We start from the raw sequence: 25,518 nt of genomic DNA, 5'->3' as shown, positions 1-25,518 counted from the left end.
ATCATCATCTTACAAAATGCAACAACTAACCATCAAAAAGTGTAATTTATTACCTATTTTGAATAAACTATTTGACTTCGACTTAGTCTATAACATCGTAGAGCTTAGCATAAAAATTTGGTATATACTTTGATGTTCTCGATTCTATTAACAGAAGAACGAAAGCTGCGTGTAAAACTATAACATTTTCGCGCTTAGTAGTCAGTTTTTCTCGTAACCTTAGGGCCACAACTTTGTCACTACGGCAACGCCCACACAATCTATATTCCTTGCTAATAATATAAACGCGAAGGTGTGTCTGTATGTTTGTTTGTTACTTTGCCACGGCACATCTGTTTAAGTGATTTTGAAGAAATGTTAGCCTGCATCCTGGACATACTCAGAAAATCAGAGGGTTCTCGCAGAATTTCCACGCGGGCAAAGTCGCGTGCATCATCTTATTCTTGGTAAAGTAATCATCATCATTATAATCTAAATAATTTTAAATACACATCAAAAATTGCGAACTGGCAGGAATCGAACCCGCGTCTCCTGGGATCGCGCCCGACGCTCTAACCACTAAGCTACAGCCCGCTTACTGCCAGTGACGAAATTTGTGATGTGTATGCTCACTCAGTACTGAAGCGACTGTTTCTGCCATCTAGTAGAGACATCTTTTTGCAGTTATAAATTTAGTCAAAATAGTTTGCTCTTCATTTGAAAAGCAAAATATTATTTGTATTGAAATGTGAAGTGATTTTCTTCACTTCATCTATTCATAATCTAAGTTAAACAAGCCTCCGCTCAGGAGAATCACCCTGGGCCACAACACACTGTGCCTAGCAACAAGGCAGGGTAATCGCCCCGCGCTTTTGGTCGCCCGCTAAAGCCGTAGCCCTCAGGTTAGGTGTACCATCGACTTTGCATAACGGTGTCGTAAAAGCATAATGGGTACGTAAAGAGTGAAACGCGCTGCTGCAAGCTTTAACTTTGAAAAAATGGTACGGTCCTTGAAATGGGGTAACAGGCAGATTCATGGCTACGTCATGGTAAATTGCATGCTATTTTGCATCCCCTTGTTTCAGGATACAGTTTAGAATTACCTACTTGCTATTTTTCCCCTCTCTGCATCGCGTCAGTTTTTTAGGGTTCCGTACCTCAAAAGGAAAAACGGAACCCTTATAGGATTACTTTGTTGTCTGTCTGTCTGTCTGTCTGTCCGTCTGTCCGTCTGTCTGTCAAGAAACCTACAGGGTACTTCCCGTTGACCTAGAATCATGAAATTTTTCAGGTAGGTAGATCATATAGCTGACATTTGGGGAAAAATCTAAAACCCGTGAATTTAGGGTTAGATCACACAAAAAAAATTAAATTGTGGTCATGAACTAATAATTAGTATTTTCAATTTCTAAGTAAGATAACTATATCAAGTAGGGTATCATATAAAAGGTCTTCGCCTATGCACTCTAAAACAGAATTTTATTTATTTTTATGTATCATAGTTTTTGAATTATCGTGCAAAACGTCGAAAAAATACGACTGTAGTACGGAACCCTCATTGCGCGAGCCTGACTCGCACTTGGCCGGTTTTTTATTTAGATACAAGTTAGCTCAACTCACTCTGCTAGTTACTGCAATCTAACCTGGTGGTAAGTGATAATGCAGTCTAAGATGGAAGCAGGCTAACCTGGAAGGGGTTTTTACTAAACTTACACCCCTTTGGTTTCTACACGGCATCGTACCGGATCGCTTTGCCGGTAGGGTAGTAACTAGCCACAGCCGAAGCTTCCCACTAGAAGAGACCAAAGATTTACAAATTACTAGCTTATGCTCGCGAATTCGTCCGCGTGGACTACATAAATTTGAACCCCCCATTTAACCCACTTAGGGGTGGAATTTCGAAAAATCCTTTCTTAGTGGGTACCTACTCTTAACAAAGAACACATCCTCCAAATTTCATGTCTCTAAGACCAGCGGTTTAGGCTGTTCGTTGATATATAAGTCAGTCAGTCAGGACTTTGAATTTTATGTATATCTTAGAAATTATAGAATCCCACAGCCCTGCCGGGGATTGAATCCGGCCTTCCACTAATAAGATCACATCACTTACGACTGCACCAGGGAGGTCGTCAACGGTAATGCGTGCATTTCAAACTACAGCTAGATTCACTTGACGATACGAAAGCACGTTGTAAAACTTTTTTTGAATGAAAAAGCTTTTTCATAACACAAGGTCTCTTGACAGACTCGTATCTATAATTAAATGAAAAATTACCAAATTTTATTCCGTGTAATAGGTACCTACTTATTATGTTTTGCACACTTTCAGCATAATTATTTCAGTCTCAGGTGAATAATTCCGTTTGAGTGCTTCTTTCGCCGATGTAATTTCAGAGGGACTACATTAGCATTATAAAGAAATACATTGGCAGTTTAGAGTACCTTATTATTACCAACTTAGGGTCGATTCACAGTCGGAAGGAATCGACACTGTGAGGAACGTTTGTTTGGCTCATGGTGGCTTTGGGAGATAACATATATACAAAGTTCTATTAAATTTAAGTGATCTTGTAAAGTGGTGATAATAAAAAGAGTACCCGGCTGAGTTTGTTGTGGGCTCGTAGCTTTAGTTTTTAAGTTCGCGTATAAATGCGAAAGTGTGTCTGTCTGTCTGTCTGCTAGCTGCTGTCACGGCTCAACCGTTCAACCGATTTTGACGAAATTTGGTACAGAGATAGCTATAGAGAGATACAGAGATTTATATAGCTATTTATGTAGCTATTATTTATGTAGATTTTTAAAAACCTAAATCCAGGCGGACGAAGTCGTGGGCATCACCTAGTATTGAATGAAGCATTAGATTGGATTTGATTTGACATAACTAGCTTATGCCTGTCGTTCGCATGGACTAAATAAATTTCAAACCCCTATTTTACCCCCCTTAGGGGTTGAATTTAAAAATTCTTTCTTAACGGACGTCTACGTCATAATAGCTATCTGCGTGCCAAATTTCAGCCTGATTCATCCAGTAGTTTGAGCTATGCGTTGACGGATCCGTCAGTCAGTCAGTCAGTCAGCTTTTCCTTTTATATAAATGTAAATAGACTTACAAATAGTTCAATTCTCATTGCATTAGTAACTGCTACGAAAAAGAACGGGTCTTTCGAAGTCTTTCTCGCCGTCCATTGTTAACCTGAAAAATATTTCCTTTAAGAATTTTCAAGACATTTTCATAGAGTATGTATTATTATTATAAGCTAAACAGATGAGGTGAGGCTGGGGATGAATCCATCATGCCGTGTTATCGATTGTGCACTCGCGGTTGAGCAATTTCACTTCGCAAAATGTATTGTTCGCTCAGTGATAAAATGGGTAGGTATATAATATATTATATTTAAATGCGAAAATATGTTTGTTTATTGGTTTGTCCTTCAATCACACCGCAACGAAGCAACAGATTGACGTGGTTTTTTGCATGGAAAGTGACAAAGGCTAAGTATTTTTCATCCCGAAAAATCAAAGAGATCCCGCGGTATTTTTATTAACCTAAATTCACACGGAAAAGTCGAGTCGCTTATGCTACTTCAATACCACTGGTTTCGGAAGCAACTTCTACTGAGTAGATTTAGCAAGAAACACGGCGATGTAATAGAACAATGGAAGAACATCACAACAAGAATCGCATCAAAGGGGAGCCAGGAACCTCAAAGTTGAGGGAGCGAGGCAGGAAGAAGGTATGCGTTGGACTTGGACCTTACTTGATATTGCAGTCACAATTTCATTTTTCATTATTTTTTTAATAAAAATATTACAATAAAACTTAAGCTAGCCTTATATAATTACTATACAAATCATGCCCGCGTGGAATGGTGCCAAGAATACTGGCTGCATTTCCGCGCTGGACAGCCAGGCTAAATCGTTGTGCAAAAAATGAGCCAGCCCTTCTGTCACCAGGTGAGGCTATTAATCGCGGTGAAATGTCTCGTAAATTTTTTTTAGCGCTAAGACTCCATGACACCAGGGTCTCCACGGCAAACGGAACAAAAATGTAACTTTCGATAAGATAATACTTGCGCCGCTTGCCGTTTACAGATGTTTCTGCTGAGGTCTTGATGGTATCTCCCTGATATGACACGGGGCAATGTGTCACGCAATTTGCGTCCCACATTAATCACAAAATAGTTTAATTGCTAATGTAATAAACTGTACGTCAAACTCTTATAAGAGATAATAATATAGCAGTAAAATGGTATTATCTCGGAGAGCAAAATCATTGGAGCCACGTAGCAGATAATGAGGGAACATCGCTGTAAATATTAACTTCGCAGGGAGGATCCCCGAGGAGTTGTATTTGAACGTTTAAACTGTTAAAAGATCTCGGTTAGGGTTGTTAACTATTTAGTATCCATAATATTAAACTTTTATTATCCGGTTATAGGTCGTGCAAGCGATGGTTTGGACTTTGGAGCGAGACAGCGTGGCCTGTCTGTGTGAATACCGCTGCCTGTTTTTGAAATGTTTTTTTTTTAAATCATTTTAGGCAAACGCTTAGACCACAATCACAGCTGTTGGAAAATGATGATGTGGTCTAAGATGGGACGCGTTTACCTAGAAGATGCCTATTCACTCTTGTTTTATGCACATGAACATTTGCTGCACCAGAGGAACCGCCCTTGAGTAACCCCAAGACATAATCTAGTGGGAACACCGGCGAAGGAAGTTGATTCCACAGTTTGCTTGTACGTGGAAAAAAGGATCTGGTAACTTCAGACTCGACTACTTGTTTTGCGCACATTACACGTCATTAAAACTACGCAAGCAAACCATAAACTAGTTAGGTAGGTACTATCAGTACCCTTATTATAAATGCGAAAGTGTGTTTGTTTGTTGGTTTGTTGATTTATTGGTTTGTCCTTCAATCATTTAGCAACGGTGCAACGGATTGACGGAAATTTTTTGCATGGGCATAGATAAAGACCTGGGGAGTGGTATAGGCTACTTTTTATCTCGGAAAATCAAAGAGTTCCCACGGGATTTTTAATAAAACTCCACGCGGACGAGGTCGTGGGCATAAGACGATTACCACACAGCCACAAGTTTGCGTCGAGCGGCAACCCTGTAAAGAGTGCGGTTGAGCTTAAATTGATCAATTAAAACTTAACGCTCCCGATAGCCAGGAGACTAGAACTCTCGCAGGTTACAATCAGCACTAATTGTTATGCTCATCCCTTTCTACGTGTTATGTGTAACTTATAAACGGTACTACGTTTAACGATGCTAGCTATTATACTATAGTACGCGACAAGTCAAGATGGCAATTGGGGTATGAAGTGGGGTGGCGCCCCACACACCCGCATGTCACCTATACTCAGTGATGTAGTATGTAATACATATATAATAATAAGTCTATGCCTAAACTACCCCGTACCAGCCGAGCGCGGGGGTTGTGCGGGTGTGCGGGACGTCCCCACCCCGATTGCCATCTCGACCTGTCGCGTACTATAAGTACAGGGCTGTAGCTAAGGCAGGAGGGCCATGGAGGGGCAATACATGTTTCTTTCTTTACCGTAGACCCCACAGTCCACCACCTATAGCATGTTCTTTACTTAACCGTAGACCCACAGACCAGAGGTTGAATTCTTTGAGCGTAGACCCCTACTAAATAAAGAGTTAGAGAAACTCCAATAAGATCTTTGTACCTTGAAACCTTAATCCACGCAGATGAAGTCTTGAGGAAAGCTTGTTAAATATAATAATTAAAGAACTGACGAAGTAGTAGGTACCTATACCATCAGCAACATTTTTTATGTTATAAATAGCGATAGCAATAATATTTATCGCAAATCCATAATTAGAACAAGCATAAAGCATTAACGTTTTCATACTAGCAATAAATAACTTTAGACTATAAAAATTCCGTAAATTCGGGAGCTACGAGTAGATATGGCAAGCACGACAACGACGGCAGTTAAATAAAAATAGCAATAAAATACAGGTCAAGTGCGAGTCGGATTCGCAAACGAAAGGTTCCGTAGGTACCATCGTTACGTTACTATTTGGTGTCCATTTTGAAATTCGCCATCTTGGTTTTTTATTACTTTGTTGTTCTAGCGGCAATAGAGATATACTCTGCGAAAATTTCAAGTCTCTCTCTATTACGATTCATTAGATACAGCCCGCTGACAGATAGACGGATGGACAGACGGATGAACAGACGGACGGATAGTGGAGGCTTAGGAACAGTGTTTCTTTGGCCCCCTTTGGGTACGGAGCCCTAAAACAACATCGTAAAGCTGGGATGCCAAACGGTTATACAGTTTTCCTTTAAACGTTGAATTTCGACGGCGAAAAGTTAAATGTGTTCTAACTTCTAGTAGTCTAGTAGTTCATGATGTACTATTTACTTTTGTTCTATTTTGTTTCGACCATCAACTGTTATATAATATCTGATTTAAACTTTAACAATATTAATTACAGTAATTTCAGTGAATGGAAACCTGTAAATAGTGGAAATATTCCTGTCAGCTGGGACTGGAGGCATTTGAACATGATTTCTCCAGTAAAGAACCAAGATACGTGCAATGCCTGTTGGGCATTTAGTGCTGTTGGTAATTAGAATAAGTTGGCGCCGATTCTCTTGTCTTTCTCTAAACTAAATTCAGACTATCTGCCAGTAGCGTGCAAGTCATAGAGGCATAAATGCACTGCTTACCCCAGTTGTAAGCTCAATGCATATTTTTCATTAAGACCTGCCAGTAAACAGGTTACTACCTAACTAATGCCTACCCTGGCTTCAAATCCTGTGCACGCCACTGCTATCTGCATCTTTTTATTTTTAATATTGCTAAAAAGGGACGGAACATAAATTTTATTTTTTATTGTAAAGGGGAATATTAGTCATGATTAGAATATATATTATTATAATTCAAGTAAACCTTTACAAGTGCTTTTGAATCGTCAACTAGTTTAATTTACCTTACCACTGGTCCGGCATGCCGATTAGCATGGCGCCTAATATTCTTTAAAAAAAAATGTGCATAAGTGTGTGTGCAAACACATAGGGCACGCTTCATTCCCTCACTATCATAGCCCAATAAGCCTAAAATCCGATGCGACTGGACTAACTGTCTCGTTGGGCTAGTGGTAAGCTTGTTCGACTTTAGGTGAGGTTCTACTATCGAACGATAATTCCACAGGCGTGTCGTCGCAACTCGCAACGAAATGACACAACACCGCGACGGATCGCCGCGTGATGTGACCGCAATGCCACGTTGCACCTCTCAACTGTGGCGTAACGTGGCGGTATCGCCACGAGCCTCGACGGTATCGTCGCGAGACTCAATGGTACCGCCGCGCCGTGAGACCCGACGAGTCCATGACGTTATAGTCGTCCAGAGTCGACTTGACGACCTCCCTGGCGCAGTGGTAAGCGCTGTGGTCTTAATAGTGGGAGGTCCCGGATTCGATTCCTGGCAGGGGTTTGGAATTTTATAATTTCTAAATTTCTGGTCTGGTCTGGTGGGAGGCTTTGGCCGTGGCTAGTTACCACCCTACCGGCAAAGCCGTGCTGCCAAGCGATTTAGGTTTAATAAAAACTGCCATACCCCTTCCAGGTTAGCCCGCTATCATCTTAGACTGCATGATCACTTACCACCAGGTGAGATTGCAGTCAAGGGCTAACTTGTATATGAATGAAATAAAAATTAAAAAAAGTCTCGTCCTATCGCCGCGATAGTATCGCCCTGTGGAGATTTTCCCACAGATTTTGTATCGAATTTTGTCACACGGTGAGACTATCGCCGTGATTCTCTCGTCAATGGAGAGGACGCCTTAAGTATCCACGCAGACAAAGTTACGAGAGCGTCAGCGTAGCTAATAAAAAAATTGTAAGCACATTTATTCTCTTTCTTGCAGCGAACATTGAAAGCCACTTGAAGATATACTTGAGGCAAGAAGAGGAGTTGTCTGAGCAGTTCCTCATAGACTGTGTCGGTGGCGGCGCGGGCTGTGGGAGTGCAAGCGTGTTACAAACCTTTGGGTAAGTCTACCTGAGCCCTGATAGCCTAGTGGATAAGACATTTGAAAATTTGTAAAAGATATAAGACATTGTGCTTGAAGACCAAAGTCTTCGAACAGTGCGTGTTGCCAGTGATGACATATAGATCCGAGACATGGTCGCTAACTATGGGCCTCATAAGAAAGCTCAGAGTCATTCAGCGGGCGATGGAGAGAGCTATTATATATAGCATTCAAGTTGCGAAGCTGAAGTGGCAATGGGCAGGGCACATAGTTCGTAAAACCGATAGACGTTGGGGTCCAAAGGTGCTGGAATGGCGACCTCGCACCGGAAGACGCAGCGTTGGAAGACCCCCCACTAGGTGGACGGACGACATCAGACGAGTCGCAGGGAACCGCTGGATTCAGCTAATTAGCGATAAGGCCGCCTTTTGTATCTTCCTTCTGTCTGTGTTTTTTATTCTTTAATGTAATCCTTCTTGTGGTTGTGCAAATAAAGTGTATTTATTATTATTACTATTATTCAGGCGGCGTAAGACCGTGGCGTGTGGTAGCAGTTTCAGCAGCTTTCATTTAGTTTTCTGCTGCTTAAAAATTTATGTCGTGCAATTTATGCGGTTTGTTCGCCAGGTAGGTTTTGTTTTATGTACTCAAATCGATCTAAACCATGACCGAGAGATATCGCAGTTAGGCATCTTCATTATTATATTGTCTTTACCCTAAGAACGGTTACGCACTCATTCGATCCGTGTCCGTGAAAATATGAATATAAAAACTAATCCGATATCTGATCCAAATCCAAGCTCTTCAGTGGACTTCGTTGACATATCTACGTCATACGTCCGATTTGAATCCGACGCACATCAGAGAATATTCTCACGAATGACGGAAGTAGGAGCTAGTGCGTAAGCTACCATAGTTCTATGACTACTTCGGAACGTATTTTCACGGATTCGGATCGGAAGCAGTGCGTAATCGCCCTTAGCCGAATAGTCGCAAATCTCGGCGGGGTGCTGCGGAGCTCAGACTACACTCCCTATTCGAGCGAGCAGCTGCCCTGTTTCTGGCACGGACATCCGAAGCCCATACCAGTCACTGGGTTCCGACGCGTACGATCTGATGAAGAAGATATGGCCAGAGCCGTCTTTAAATTCGGACCACTTTCAGCTGGTGAGGAATATACTTTGATTTGCTTTTCGTAGTTTTTTCCAAGAAATTTTCAATAACCAAAAATTATTCATCATAATCATCATCATCATGATCAATCCATCACCGATTCAACTCACTACTGAGCACGGATCTACTTTCAGAATGAGAAGGGTTTAGGTCATAATCTGCCACGCTGGTCCAATGCGGCTTGACGGATTGGCGGATGACTGATCTATAAACGCACAACTCAAACTACTGGACGGATCCGGATGAAATTTGGCATGCAGATAGCTGTTATGACGCTAACCTCCGCTAAGAAAGGATTTTTGAAAATTAAACCCCTAAGGGGGTAAAATAAAAGTTTGAATTTTTTGTAGTACACGCGGATGAAGTCGCGAGCATAAGCTCGTAGAAAGCAATATTTATTTCTACAATAACATCATCGGTTCTCCACTCTTGGACTGTTGCCTTTCTTAATGAGTGCCACCGTGCACGGCATTTTTTTTAATTTCTTCTTCTGCTTCATCTATTAATCTCTTTTTTAAAATCTTTCAGGAATCAACTCGGCTTCAATGGCAAAGTACAAAGGTGGGATTGACGAACCTACAGACGATTTGTGCTCTCCTAAACAATTAGATCACGCAATTCTAATTGTTGGCTATAATGTTTACCGTAAGTATAGTCCATACAACACATATTATATTATACTAATATATACTCGAATACCAAGCGAATACCTAATATTTGACCTAATGTCGATTCAGAATTCAGATTCAAACCGAGAGCTTACCTACTCACTCTAGATCACTCAGGCCAATTACTATTTTTCGCCAAAGTATGTTTTTTAACGTCTATTTTTACAAACAATACTAATATTTCACTATACCTACATCCCAAAAGTTGAGGTCCCAAGGTGCTGGAATGGCCACCTCGCACCGGAAGACGCGTTGGAAGACCCACCACTAGGTGGACGGACGACATCAGATGAGTCGCAGGGAGCCGCTGGATCCAGGCGGCGCAAGACCGTGGCGTGTGGTCCTTACAAGAGACCTATGTCTAGCAGTGGACGTCTATTGGTTGATGATGATGATGATGATGATACCAGACATCTGCCACATTCCTTTACCACATCTAGTGGTTTTAAATATCCTTGCTCCCAATATTTCTAGCCTAGTTCTGATAATGAGCTTAAACCCTCTTTTCTTTAACAAGCTGTCTGTTACCTTTTATGATGAAAAATTCCGGACGGAAAAGGCTACTTTTAACCGTGGAAAAATTTAAGTTCTATTAAAAAACGATGTCCCTACGAGAATAGAATCTAGGAAAAACAACAACATCATCATGATGAACCCATCGCCAGCCCACTACTGAGCACAGGTCTTCTTTCTGAATGAAAAGTCCATTGTCCATCGCGCTGGCCAATCCGCAATTGGCTAACGTGGTGGACTAAGGTCTAAAACCTTGAAAAAAAATGTATATGGATGGATAAAAGTTCAAGGAAAAAAAATTGTTTTGATTTTTTCAGTGGATCACGACACAGGTAAGAGAGTACCCTACTGGATCATCAAGAACTCTTGGGGGGTGGAATGGGGGTATGACGGATTCTACTATTTGGTCAGGGGCCGAAACGCCTGCGGTATCGCCAATGACGTGTCTTTTGCCATGGTTAATTAACAGATTTGAATATGTCCACCATAAACCGATATTATTCACTAATGTGGGCAAATTAATTATTTTTACTCAATTATAAGTCGTGTCAATTTAATTATTTGTATTTTTTTTTCAACGTGCGTTGACACATTGACCCCGTGTCATATCAGGGAAGACCGGCAGCCGTAGCAAAAATGACTGAAAACGGCAAGCGGCGAAAATGCCTCTCTTATGGAGAGTTACATTTTTGCAGCGTTTGCCGTGGAGACCCTGGGCCCATGGTTGGAGTCTTAGTGCAAGAATAAATTACAGGGCATTTCACCGCGATTAATAGCCTCATCTGATGACAGAAAGCCTGGCTCATTTTTGCGCAACGGATCAGCCTGGCTGTCCAGCGCAGAAATGCAGCCAGTATTCTTGGCACCATTCCACGTGGGCATGATTTGTATAGTAATTACATAAGGCTAGCTTTAAGTTGCTTTAAGTTTTATTGGCTCGCCTTAAGTTTAGTTGGACTGGCTGCATTTCCACGCTGGACAGCCAGACTGATTCGTTGCGCAAAAAATGAGCCAGCCATTTTGACATCAGATGAGGCTATTAATTGCGGTGAAATGTCTCGTAATTTTTTTTGCACTAAGACTCCATGGCCCCTGGGGTCTCCACGGCAAACAGAACAAAAACATAACTCTCAATAGAGAGTATCATGTCATACTTCACTTCTATAGCTTTACAATTTGGAAAATAGGAGAAAATCATACCAGCTGAAGAAATATATTGTGCTTTATCATTTTATTTTGATTGTATCCGGAAATACTCAATACCAATTCAGCTTATATCAAGATGTCAGTTATCCGAAAGTAATAAAATAGTAAATCTAAACACCGGAATCTGATGGTTTTTTATTGCTTATTTTATTGGTGATCGATATGACCCATGCGGGAACTTCAAAAGCCGCAGAAGACGATTTCCCTGACGTAGTGCTGTGGCCGCATAAGTAGGAGGCATAGTACTGTGACAGATTAAGATGGCAATCAGGGTGGGGAGCGTCACATACCCGCACATCTGCTGCGCTAACCCGGTGCGGGATAGCGCGGATGACGTGCAGTGCTCCTATATAAGTACCTCCTTCTGATATCTGTGGATAGGTTAGGTAGGTACTGAAAAATACGCATATAAGTCTTTTGCGGCTCTCTTTGTCTCCTGCGGATCTTGCGGCTAGGTGTGTGATCTCCTTTAAATAGAGATAGTGTTTCTTGCCGCGTGTAATGTGTACATAATATATATCATAGGAAGGGTCCAGTTTTCTCTTGAGGAGGTTTATGGATTTTATGCCCAAAACTACGAGATGCTGACTCGAAAATTTTTATTGCGGTCGCAGTTTGAGCTCAGTTTATGTGTATCTATTATTTTTATGATCTTTGAAAACGAATCGAATTAAATTTAATAGTGTCTGCCCTAGGTTTGATGGTTTCGGATTTATTTTGTCAGTTAACCTATTTTGGTGGATTGAAGCGAAAAAAGCTTGTATAAGTTTGCGACCGGTCGAGTTGACATTCGGAGTATGAGGCGGGGGCACCGGGGGGACGCCCCGCACACCAGCACGGGTGCTGTGCGAGTGTGCGGGGTGTTTCCTCCCCGATTGCCATATCGACCTGTCGCGTACTATGTAGTTCCGTTTATATCGTGGACTTCCACAAAGCAACGCCTGCTTCTGTTCAACATTATACCAAAACTCCCGGGATCAGCATCAGCTATGCTGATCCCGGGAATTTTTGTGATTTTCCGGGATTAAGAGTAGCCTATGTCACTCTCCAGGTCTTTAACTACATATTATTATATCCATGCAAAAAATGAAGTCGATCCTTGCTCTGTTGCGACGTGATTGAAGGACAAACTAACAAATTAACAAACAAACCAACAAACAAACACACTTACGCATTAATAATAATATGGGTAGATACCTACTGATTAGTATTCATAGTTCTTCGCCGAGTTTCTTGCTGGTTCTTCTCGGTAGGAAAGGCATTCCGAACCAGTGGTAGATGCATCCGACTATTCGTAAGTACTTGTAAAAGTTTATACGAATAAAAAAGATTGTTATTTTATTTTATTTTATTTTAGTATGAAGTATAATTAAACGTGTAGTTCCTTATAAAAGGACTTCCGCAAAGTAGGTCATGCAGTAGGTACCTACTATCATATTATATTATGGTAATGACTGCATCTATCCAACATTATTACCAAAATGATCCTAAGTATTTTCTTATGAACATTTTCTCATCTATGAACTACAAACTATTATTATAAGCTTACTGAACGAAAAGCTTCTCCACAAAATGTCCTCGCACTGCGTCTGGAACCAAAGATAGCTGTACCCGTAGTACAAGATTTTACGTCTCACCAAACCAAACCAAATTCGAGAGTTGAAATACTTCCGTGTTACAGTAAACTGGATCTTAAATGCCTTGTTTTAAAGCTCAAGTTTGTCTACACTTCTACAGCAAGCGCTCCAAGCGGAAACATTGCGAAATTAAAATCAGTGGCATTGAGTATTTGACTTCAATTCAAGGCTGTTTAGGTCCATTTTACTGTAACGCGGAAGTATTTCGACTCTCGAATTTGGTTTGGTTTGGTGAGACGTAAAATCTTGTACTACGGGTACTGAATACAATACACTTGTACTAGTATTGTTAGGAGACTCGTGTAATAACTGGTCTTAGAGGATCTGCACTCTTTTCAACTGCTTCAATTGTAGCCAGCTTACGAGATTATAGTAGGTTATATTATTATTGTTATAGATATGTCATATGAGCAACCAAGTAGGTAGGTACCTACTTTTATTTTATCTTATCTTTGGTCTGTAATTTTTTAGGGTTTTGTATCTATAGAAAAAACCGGCCAAGTGCGAGTCAGACTCGCGCACTGAGTGTTCCGTAATACAGTCGTATTTTTCAACATTTTGCACGATAATTCAAAACTATGATGGATAAAAATAAATAAAAAATTGTTTTACAATGCACAGGTGAAGCCCTTTCATATATACCCCCACTTGGTATAGTTATCTTACTTCGAAATATGAAAATTCTAATTATTAGTTCATGACCACAATTTAATTTTTTTTGTGTAAGTAGGTACCTAATGTAACTACAAATTCACGGTTTTCAGATTTTTCCCCTCATGTCTGCTATAAGACCTACCTACCTGCCAAATTTCATGATTCTAGGTCAACGGGTAGGTTTCTTGACAGACCGACAGATAGACAGACAACAAAGTGATCCTATAAGGGTTCCGTTTTTCCTTGTGAGGTACGGAACCCTAAAAAGGAACCCTTATACAGGGTGTAACCAGAACGCTGGCAAAAAAGAAAACAGGTGATAGTACTGATGATTACTGAAATGATACCACAAAAAAGAACGCGAAATAAAAAATAAAAAAAATATTACATTTTGTAAAAGTTCACGATATATTACAAACTAGGTGATGCCCGCAGTAAAGGTAGGTACTCAAAACTCTAAAAACTTCAATTTTAACAATCCATCCCACAAATCCTATCACAGGCTGAACACAGCATAGAATTCGATTGCAATCTAGATTTCAAATGACATTCCCTTTGATGCAGTCGCATTCGCTACACTGTGACACAAGTTTAATTAGAAACCGCGTAAATGGACACATTAGCGATTTTTTGTCGCACGACTTTTTGTCGTGTCGCCTTCTGCACGCATTTGATACACAGAGACAGTTCTTTTCTCCGTAAAGAATACTATCTCTAATCAAACAAAATCTTCCGACACACGGCGCGCTGTGACGGATGTTTCTTACTATGCCAAACGTTTGTATAACAGATGAGTGTAAATATTATTACAGGTTACTCGAACAGTAGATGAAGCCGCGACTTTACCGCGTGGATTTCAAAAATTCCGTGGGAACCTTTCGTTTACCCGGGATCAAAAGTAGCCTATGTGACTATACCGATCTTTAATTATAGATATTCATAATCATTTATTGTGCTCGAATATGTACAAAATCAAGTCGATTCGTTGCTCCGACAAACAAACAAACAGTCTTTCGTATTTATAATATGGGTAGTGCTGTACATATCGTTGAAATTAGTATATTGAAAATATATAAAAGGAAAAGGTGACCGACTGACTGACTGAATGACTGACTGACTGACTGACTGATCTATCAACGCACAGCTTAAACTACTGGACGGATCGGGCTGAAATTTGGCATGCAGATAGCTATTATGACGTAGGCATCCGCTAAGAAAGGATTTTTGAAAATTCAACCCCTAAGGGGGTGAAATAGGGGTTTGAAATTTGTGTAGTCCACGCGGACGAAGTCGCGAGCATAAGCTACTTGAAAATAAGACATGGACCTGGGCTTGCCGTGCGCTGGCCGCTAGAGTTCTGCCAAAGAAAATATAGCTTAGTTAATCAAGAAAGACGTCTCGCCTTAGATCTAGGGCTCTGCTTGTGTGCGTTGCGATGCTGCTGTATGTTATTCAAGCTCTATAAAACGGGGACTACAACAATTTTTTGTCTACTGACATGTCGCCAGTGTGTGTTTATGTTTCCTTGAATAATTACTATGAAAACTAATTTACAAGTATTGTACCTGCATTGTGAGTGTTTAACGTTAACTGGATATGCTGTTATTTCTTCGACTTTACTCGTAAATCACAAATTAAGTTTATTCTGTGCACGCAAATAAGAAATGGAATAAATTTTTAGAGCTTTTTATTATTAAAAATTTGAATAGCCCAAACGCACTTAAGCTGCGCTACGCGATGCGACGCGGCGCGGCTGTTGCTCCGTACAAACTCCTATCCACTCCTGTCACTACCCCTCTTATCACTACCCCTATAATTATAAATGTGAAAGTGTGTTTGTTTGTTCGTTTGTTGGTGTGTTAGCTTGTTGGTTTGTCCTTCAATCACGTCGCAACGGTGCAACGGATTGACGTGATTTTTTGCATGGCATAAACACCTGGAGAGTGACATAGACTACTTTTTATCCCGGAAAATCAAAGAGTTTCCATGGGATTTTTTAAAAACCTTAGTCCACGTGCACGACGTTGCGGGCATCAGCTAGTACACTAATATATTTGACGTGCCTAGCCAATGCAGCGGGTGCGTTTCGTCATTGCGTTCATTCGTCAAGGTAGATCCCCATTCCAAAACGTTTTAAAATAAAACGTCGAATTCAAATTCAATAACTCGAAACCAAAATCGGATTTTCAAATTCAATCACGACTATTTTTACATACACTGGTTCTTGTGAGATCGGAGATCTGGTAGATTTCCCTCCCGGCTGCCGGCACTCAGCCCCATCCTAAACAAACGGAAAAGCGTTACTTTGCAAAAGAGGCTCTTAAAAATTCTACCTTCTCGTATGTGCCCGTTATCTAAGAACTCTAGGGCTGCCAAAGCCTAGTTTAGTACATTACCTGGTAGGAAAGATTGCAAATCAAAGTTTAGAAAGACATATTCCATCCGTGAAGAATTCGTGATTTCACGGGTGAGTGCACAAACGCCTAATCACTTACCGACAGTTGAGATTGCAGTCATAGGCTAACTTATGAATCAAAAAAGAATGCCCTCAAGCGGTGTTCTCACTAAACTTTGAGGGGCTATTCAAGGAGTAGATTAACAAACAGTGTGGAAAGACGCAGTCCGCTGGACTGACGATTTTAAAAAGGTTGCGGGAAGTGGGTGGATGAAGAAGACGAAGGATCGTGAGTGTGAGTGATGGCATGCTCTTCAAAAAGCCTATGCCAAGGAGAAGACGTCTTCGACCTAGTGAATGAATGTACAGTATGCGGCAAAAAATAATGCTCATCGAAATTTCAAAAGAGATAGCTGTTTTGTAGAGCGTCTCTGGCGTTGAGACCGACAAAACGTCACATAGGTATGTGTGACAGGGACAACGCTCTACAAAGCTGAAACGTACAGCCGTACTGTATATGTATGGATGATAATTGATAACTAATTCCTAGATTTCTCCACGTGCATCTTATTAAAGAATTTTTGCGAGTTTCCCCGCTTTTGACAACCCTATTCCTATCTAAGGTCACAGTGCCTTTAAATGCAAATAAACTTGTTTTCGTTTGGATCATAATGTAGATACTTACCTACATGTTACCTTTCCTTAACAGTAAGTACTTATATCATGGGCCCAACAAAAGGGACCCTCCCTATGATACTCAACAAATCTGGATTAAGTAAATCTATTCAATAGAAAATGCCTGACTGACACAATATCAATGTACAGTTTCAACTGAGTCTATAGTCCGTACAAAATGACTCCTCACGCGCCATTTTAACTCTATGGATCAACTGTCATGTCAAAAGTACGGTTCACCTTTAAAATTACAGAGGCTAGATTGTAATGACAGTAAAGTAGGTACTGTTGTCCTTGTCAGCACTTTATGATATAAAAAGAACCTTTAAAATAAGGACTAAAATCATACTTTTGACATGCAAAAAAAAAAAAAAAAAGATTCCGACGAATTGAGAACCTCCTCCTTTTTTTGAAGTCGGTTAATAAAATGGCGCGTGAAGAGTTAAATTTTACGCGATAAAGAAACTTGAGATTCCTTATTTAACGTAGGTAGGTATACCTACCCTTAATAAAAATAAATCCATACCATATTATACTTATATTATAAATGCAAAAGTGTGTCTGTCTGTCTGTCTGTCCGTCTGTCCATCTGTCTATCTGCTTCAACCTCAAGAATTCAACCTCAAGAGTACCTACGCATAATATACAAGGTTTTGCATGAAAACAAAATCGTAAAATGTTGGCGGGGGACAGGGGAGAATGCTTTGTTGTGATTGGTGGACTCAAAAGTTACGTAATCAAGACAATGTGTGGAATGAGGGTACCGAATGGGCGTGGGACGACTTTTATGCTAATCAACTGCCTAAGCTTGGCGATCGGGGGTGTCCGGATATTAGGCGTCTATGGAGCCTTCCGACAAACCAGACCACAGCTAATTTTGAATTACGCATCTGAATTGACCTCCGAGGAATCGAACACGAAACCACAGCGTTTCATTACTCCACACACGCCAGGGAGGTCGTCGAACCAAAAAAAAAATGTTTTGTAAAGATAATTGCGAAAAAATAAAAAGGTAATATCAATTTCAGACAATACATCGCATTAGGGTCTAATGGACCATAGATGATTGCTGGAGCCATGTAGGAGCAGTAGGTACTTTATTTTATTATGCTTTCGATTTCTGATTTTTTTCTTTCTTTTATACATTTTTAGGGTTCCGTACCTCAAAAGGAAAAACGGAACCCTTATAGGATCACTTTGTTGTCTGTCTGTCAGTCTGTCTGTCTGTCTGTCTGTCTGTCCGTCTATCTGTCAAGAAACCTACAGGGTTTTTTCCGTTGACCTAGAATCATGAAATTTGGCAGGTAGGTAGGTCTTATAGCAGACATTCGGGGAAAATCTGAAAACCGTAAATTTGTGGTTACATCACACAAAAAAAATTAAATTGTGGTCATGAACTTATAATTATTATTTTCAATTTTCGAAGTAAGATAACTATATCAAAAAGGATATCATAATAATAAATGAAAGGGCTTTCTTTACCTGTGAATTCTAAAACAGATTTTTATTTATTTTATGTTTTTGAATTATCGTGCAAAATTTCGAAAAAATACGACTGTAGTACGAAACTCTCGGTGCGCTAGCCTGACTCGCACTTGGCCGGTTTATTTTTTGTTTTTGGACTGTAGGTATGGCTTGGCGAGCCATACCTACAGTCTGTCTGTCTGACTGTGGGATTTGACATAAATTATTATTACTTTGAATTATGACGTTTTGATAATGTAACTATAAGTTTTTAAAGTTTTTCTGTCGTGGTCATTTCTATTTGTTCTTTTCTTAAATTTATTTTTATTGTAAGTACCACATATTTTGCACGCCATACATAAATGGCAAAATGTGAAAGGACCATCTATATATGTACGATCATTTACTACTCACATGTAGCAAAAATTAAATGATTTCATTTCATTTCATTTCATTTCATTTCTTACAGTCAAATCTACTTACAGTCTGTCGACAGACCGCAGATCATACACGAGGAAAAAAACTATCTACCCTCCCTCCCTCCCTCTCTTGACGACCTCCCTGGCGCAGTGGTAAGCGCTGTGGTCTTATAAGTGGGAGGTCCCGGGTTCGATTCCTGGCAGGGATTTGGAATTTTATAATTTCTAAATTTCTGGTCTGGTCTGGTGGGAGGCTTCGGCCGTGGCTAGTTACCACCCTACCGGCAAAGCCGTGCCGCCAAGCAATTTAGCGTTCCGGTACGATGCCGTGTAGAAACCAAAGGGTCATGGGTTTAATAAATACTGCCATATACCTACCCCTTCCAGGTTAGCCCGCATCCAACTTAGATTGCATCATCACTTACCCCCAGGTGAGATTGCAGTCAAGGCCTAACTTGTATCTGAATAAAAAAAAGTACTTTTCAGGCACGAGCAAAAATAAAATTCAATACTATAAAATCCTTAGAATTGGTAGAGATTGTAGCTTGCTTTTGACAAAACAGCAATTTTCTAGACAATTTTTCGTACTGCGAACGCACAGTTAGGTATCTCAAGAGAGCGAAATATTATTTTTCCATTAAAGGAAAATCCACTTCCTACTTCCACGAACAAGCGCCATTAAATTTAAAAGGCTAACTCTATTTCTTGCCGAGCAACTTGCCCGTATTCACGGCGTGTATTGTGTCGAGAGAAAGATATGCTCTTCGAGTAGGGCGGCCAAGAAACTAGCCATAGTAGACTAGAAGAAAGCTTTTTAAGGTTCCGTACCTCAAAAGGAACAAAAGGAACCCTTATAGGATCACTTCATAGTCTCTCTGTCCGTCTGTACGTCGTGTCTGTCATGAAAACCTACAGGGTACCCGTTGACCTAGAATCATAACATTTGGGTCTCTCTCTCTCTCTCACTCAGATTAAATCTGAAAACCGTGAATTTATGGTTACATCACAAAATGTGCTCATGAACAAATAATTAGTATTTTCAATTTTCAATTAGATTTTTATTTATTTTTATGCATCATAGTTTTTGATTTATCGTGCATAATGTCGAAAAAATACGATGATTAATACATCGCCCGTCCACTACTGAGCACAGGTCTCTTCTCAGAATGAAAAGACCACCACGCTGGCCCTTTACTTCAAAATCATTTTTCAAACAGAAATGCACACAAAATAAATTATATTAATAGAAATACAGAACATGATAGAAAATAGGTAACTAAAATGATTGAAAAGGACCAAAAAAAATCTTCTTGCAGGGGACTTATTTCATAATGCTATTTCTTTTTTACTAGACACGCCGGCGCGGGCGACCAGATGCGAGTTAGACTCATAAGTTTAATGATTTGTTATTATTAGAAGGATAGCGATGTAGAGATAATATAGGAAGTATGAGAGATGTAGAGGATAGGCAGTGAAGAAAATTTAAGTTTTTCATAGCGCTGATAGCTTGGTAACCCTACAACAAATTGAATCAAACTTTGTAATTAAAAGTTTCACTTTGAAGACTTGCAACCAACTTGCGACTAAAGCACTGTAGGTACTTCAGTCCACAATAAATTAGATTTGTATAAATATAAAATAGATACCGTAGAAAAATCCGATACGAGGAAATTCGTAGAATAAAAGTGACCGACATAGCTCAAAGAATTAGTGCCTAAACCGAAGTGGCAATGTGCAGGTCATTATACCTATGTGTCGTAGAACCAAAGATAATATATTAAACAAGTACAGATCGCTCACTCTCTATTTAAAATTGTAACTAGTTCAAGACTATTACTAGATGGCGTCACTTGGTTCGTATGAAATATATTTTTTATGGATTTGACGAAATATCATATTTTACTTGTCTGGTTCATCAAATTTATTTATATTTAGTAACAAAATACAAAATTTTCACAACATCACCATCGGAAAAAGCTAATTCTTAATTTTAATTATTGACTCATTGAACTTTACGATATCCATAGCATTTTGCTTTGGATAGCTGAAGTAGTATTACAAAATTCCAGTAGATGGCGTAACAAAATGACTTGTTACTTGAAAATAAAATTATTATTTTGCCTTTGGATTGGTGACGGTTGAATTTGACGGTGTATTACAATTTTCTGAGTGCTTTTATTTCTTTTCCCTATTTCGTTTGTGAATTGTTTCTGCTATATGGACTCCGAGATTCTGCTAACCCGATTACTTGTGCTTGCTCCTGGATTTTTGATGATGCCAAACTGCTGACCTACGCTTGATACCGGACCCTCTGATGATTGCCTGTGATTTTGGATTTCGTTTATTATTTGAGTAAAATTTGAGTTGGCTCTAAATAAAATTGAGTTTCAGCAGCTGTTCGATAGATGGCACTAAATAAATTCGCATCTCACATTTTAGCTTGCACAATAATGCCATCACACTATAAGGAGTTGACCTACAAGGTACCGGCGACTTAAAGGAGTTTTACGCAAGCTTTAAATGAGTGTATGACGTTAGCGATCTTACTTGTATATATTATCTTTGGTAGAACCAACGTCCGATGGCAGACGTGCTCTGGAGACTGGAGTGGACCCTCCAGCCCGCTGGATCAATATAACCTGAAGCGCTGGTCAATTTCTAAACTTCAAAGTTTGGAACATCAGCGCAAAGTTGCATATCTATCACTATTGGAAAGGACATATTTCGGAGAGTGTGCCGTTCCTCTTTCACCCTTCTACTATCGTACCGCAAGGCATCGCCAAGGTCTACACCCGTAGGTACGTACCTAGTCGTAATTCCACGGATACGCACGAAGCGATTTGCCTCCTCATTTCTAATCCGAACCGCTAAGATTTGGACCCTTCCAGCATCAGTTTTCTCCTCCAATTATTATGTGGGTATCTTCAAGTCGAGAGTGAATAGGCATCTTCTATGCAAGCGCACTCCGTCTTAAGCTGCATCATTTCGCTGCCAAGCGCTGGGTCTATAAATTTCAAAAAAAAATATGATGAGGCGAAGAAGAGGTATTGGCCTTAACCCGGAAAATCATTAAAAATCCAAGCAATCCATCCAAGCGACAATGTAAGAAAGCGCGTTGTCCCACTGATTGCGCTTGGTCTGCTGGGGTAAAAGTGGCATAAGTACCTACGACCGGACGTGTGTGGGAGGCTCAGCGAATCATATCAGCGAAACACCCTTATTAATAATATGCTAATGACTGACCTCCTCAGTAGGAAAAGCGGATGTCTTAACTTAACCACTAGGCTATCGCGGCCTTCTTTATCAAGTCCCGTAAAATAAAATTGCTAAACCTATAGTACGCGACGGGTCGAGATAGCAATCGGGGCATGAGGCGGGATGACGCCCCACACACCCGCACGTAAACCGCGCTCGCCCGTACCGGGTTAGTGCGGGGGCTGTGCGGGTGTACGGTGCGTTCCCCCTCGATTGCCATCGCAACCTGTCGCTGATTATACATCGCGTGCAGAACCCAGGTAGCATTCGCAGGACGAGTGGCGAACTAATTAAATTATAAAAGTACGACATACATTTTGCGGCGTAATAAATCTCCGACTATGGTGTGAAAGTTTCCCATTAAACGTAAAAAATAATTGTCATAAAGTAGGTTACGTATTACTTCATGAATTATTATGAGTTATATTCGCACATGCTCGCACGCGATGTCTTTCTTTCATTACGAAACAACACAAAAAAATCGTGGTAGGTATTTTAATCAGTGCAAATATAGATAATCTCAACCTGTAGCGGACTATAGGTAGGTATCCCCAAAAAAAATCGAAATCACACTAATATTATAAAGACGAAAGTTTGTATGTAGGTACCTATGTGTGTGTATATACATATATTTGTTACTCTTTCACTCAAAAACTACAAGACGGATTTGGCTGAAATTTGGAATGGAGATAGATGGATTAACACATAGGCTATTTTTTATCCCGGAAAATTAAAGAGTTCCCCGGGGATTTTGAAAAACGAAAATCCAATATTTACGCCTTTTTCAGACGTCCAGTAGAATTTTATAAAACTACCTAAGTACCTACTTAAAATAAGTAATATTTTGAACCGCAGAAACCGTCACAAAAAATAGTGTTCTAAAAAAACTGGAGTAGAAACAGGTTCAGGATTTTCAGCACCCAGGTGCATTTACACAGCTCCAACGGTTTTATCGGAATTAACCTTTAAATGGTCGCTTAAAATCCTGAACACAATAAAATAAAAACTATCCATTTAATAGTAGCAATAAACAAAATAGAGAAAATAAAAGATAAGTATAATTTAAAAGAGTGTGAACTGTGAATGTTTCAACCGACGAGTAACTCGCCTACAAGACTACAATACATCTTCCGGTATTGGTACCTTTTTTTTAAGCTGGGAAATGCGTTTATGTATGCCCCCCTCCTGGAAGACAGCCAGCTAACCAGCCAGCCAACCGACTGGAGGGAAGGTATGTGGGACTCACCGGCCGAGAGGCAACCGGAATACCCACTAAACGCAGCGGCACTCTTGCGCGTCACCTGGCGACTGGGTCACGGGAACACCTAAGCAATCAACCGCGACCTAGCCAGCGACGTCCGCCGAGGCGGACCCTCCACCGAGGACCCACTCACGATGTCCCCCGCCGCACGTCCGAGGTGCACCAACTATGTACACCATCATAATTAAAAGGACTTTACCTGTACATTCTAAAACAGATTTTTAATTATTTTTATGCATAATAATTTTTGATTTATCGTGCAAAATGTCGATAAAATACGACTGTAGTACGAAATCCTCGGTGCGCGAGTCTGACTCGCACTTGGTTTTTTTTTAAATAACAAAAATCTACGTATTGAGTGCAATACAATACACGACACATGTAAAAATCATTGACAATAAAACGCAATGGCCGTTGATGTCGCTACAAAATATTTCACTCGACGTTTTTGTCAGTAAAAATATTTTTTTAATTGGGCAAAGAGCTTTTTTGTACCTATAGATAAAACTTGAAACTTTAATGTTACCTACGTATACCAGTTACTATAACTGCGGTAGGTAGCGGTGGATCAACCAATTAAATACATACCAGGCAGAGGCGGATTATCCCTAAGGCAAACTAGGCACGCACCTAGGGGCGCGAGGTTACGAAGGGGCGCAGGTCATCATGTAGAGTTCCATTACCTGGCCTACGTACGTAATTATCCCTACTTAGTAATATTATCTTGGAGTGACCGAAACTGCCTCTTCTTTAATATACCAAACAAAGTGTCATGACGTTGATGCTCTTCACTCGTCCACGTAAATAAATAAAATCACCGACTACCAGCCATGCAATTAGACGATTCCTCGTTATTTCGAAGTTAGTTGGTAAATTTTTTAATATGGCTGTTAGAGGGGCGCCTGTGAGGTGTTTGCCTAGGGTGCTCTTGACATTTAATCCGCCTCTGCATACAAGTTAAACACATAGACCCTCCTTTGGGTTTCGCCGCAGTCGGGGTAAAATGCTGGCAACACATATTTGGCAGTTATTAATAATCTCTCCTCTAATAATGCTACAAATGTGCATGACCGGATTACCTAGTGCATACCTACTCATATGGCAGGACGTAATCACTTAACATCAAGAGGACCGCCTGCACGTTTGCTCGAATTCATCCATGCTAACATTATAATTTACTAGCTGATGCCCGCGACTTCGTCCGCGTGGAATTATGTTTTGACTCTTTGATTTTCCGGGATAAAAAGTACCCTATGTCACTCTCCAGGTCTTTATCTATATTATTGCAAAAAATCACGTCAATCCGTGGCACCGTTTCGACGTGATTGAAGGACAAACTAACAAACCAACAAAGTGGGTAGGTACCTTCCTAGGTCTTTGCCATGACTTACCTATTTATCTTTTCAATTATTAAAGACTTTATTCCACTTTGCCTTTATTTATTTTAATACTGAATCTGAAAATTTTTCGTTTGAAATGCAGCCTGCATCAAGTGGGTAGGTACTCTGGGGAATTGGTGATGCCTCGCACTCGAAGAAAGCTCGCCTCAAGGTGAAAGTAAATATTTGCAAAAGAACGGGTTGGGATAATTAATTTGTTTACTAGGTAAGTAGGTAGGTATGGTTCGTGTTTATAGAACCTATTTACATTAAAGTAATTTATTATGGTATAATTATTATTTTATTTAATAATAAAAAACACCTACCCACTTTCCAAGAAGAAAGGGTTTGTTTCAAAGTTTTTTTTTGTTGAAAATTATGTAGCGCAGCGCCATCTTGATACGCGGATAGAAACTAGGTAGTAAATCTTTGAGCAATGTTGCTAGGTTCTTGCATTATCACGTGTAGTGCATAAAGGTTTGTAAATTAATTACAAAAATTAATGTTTAACATCAAAAATATGGTTGCGTTGTATGTTCAAAATTTTAATGACAAAAATATATTGAATAGATTTTAATTAATTTCTATTATTATGAGTAACTAGAGAAAACAGATACAAAATGTTAAAAATAATAAACAATAAATAACATTTCCTTTGGCCTGCCTATAATTTTTGTATACAACATTTATAATATAAGTTTGTTGTATTTTGTGTTTCCTAGCTCCAAATTTAATCTTTAAAAAAACGAGTTGTTTACAAATTCCAAGGTAAAAAGTACCATGTAGATAAATAAAATTCATCTTGTTATGTTATTGAAAAA

The 25,518-nt window shown here is 39.9% G+C and overlaps 1 protein-coding gene across 1 annotated transcript; it reads left to right on the top strand.

Moving 5' to 3' along the window:
• Positions 1–6,336: 6,336 nt before the first annotated feature.
• Positions 6,337–10,829, top strand: LOC117986153 (cathepsin F-like). Its single transcript, XM_069501287.1, has 5 exons — positions 6,337–6,587; positions 7,894–8,017; positions 8,981–9,165; positions 9,700–9,816; positions 10,670–10,829. The coding sequence occupies exons 1-5, from the start codon at positions 6,368–6,370 to the stop codon at positions 10,816–10,818; spliced, it is 795 nt and encodes a 264-aa protein (XP_069357388.1). The 5' UTR covers positions 6,337–6,367; the 3' UTR covers positions 10,819–10,829.
• Positions 10,830–25,518: the final 14,689 nt, after the last annotated feature.

The sequence above is a fragment of the Maniola hyperantus genome, chromosome 10, assembly GCF_902806685.2.
Source record: "Maniola hyperantus chromosome 10, iAphHyp1.2, whole genome shotgun sequence".
In the NCBI taxonomy this organism is placed as follows: Eukaryota; Metazoa; Arthropoda; class Insecta; order Lepidoptera; family Nymphalidae; genus Maniola; species Maniola hyperantus.
This window is presented reverse-complemented; position numbering and strand designations above follow the sequence as displayed.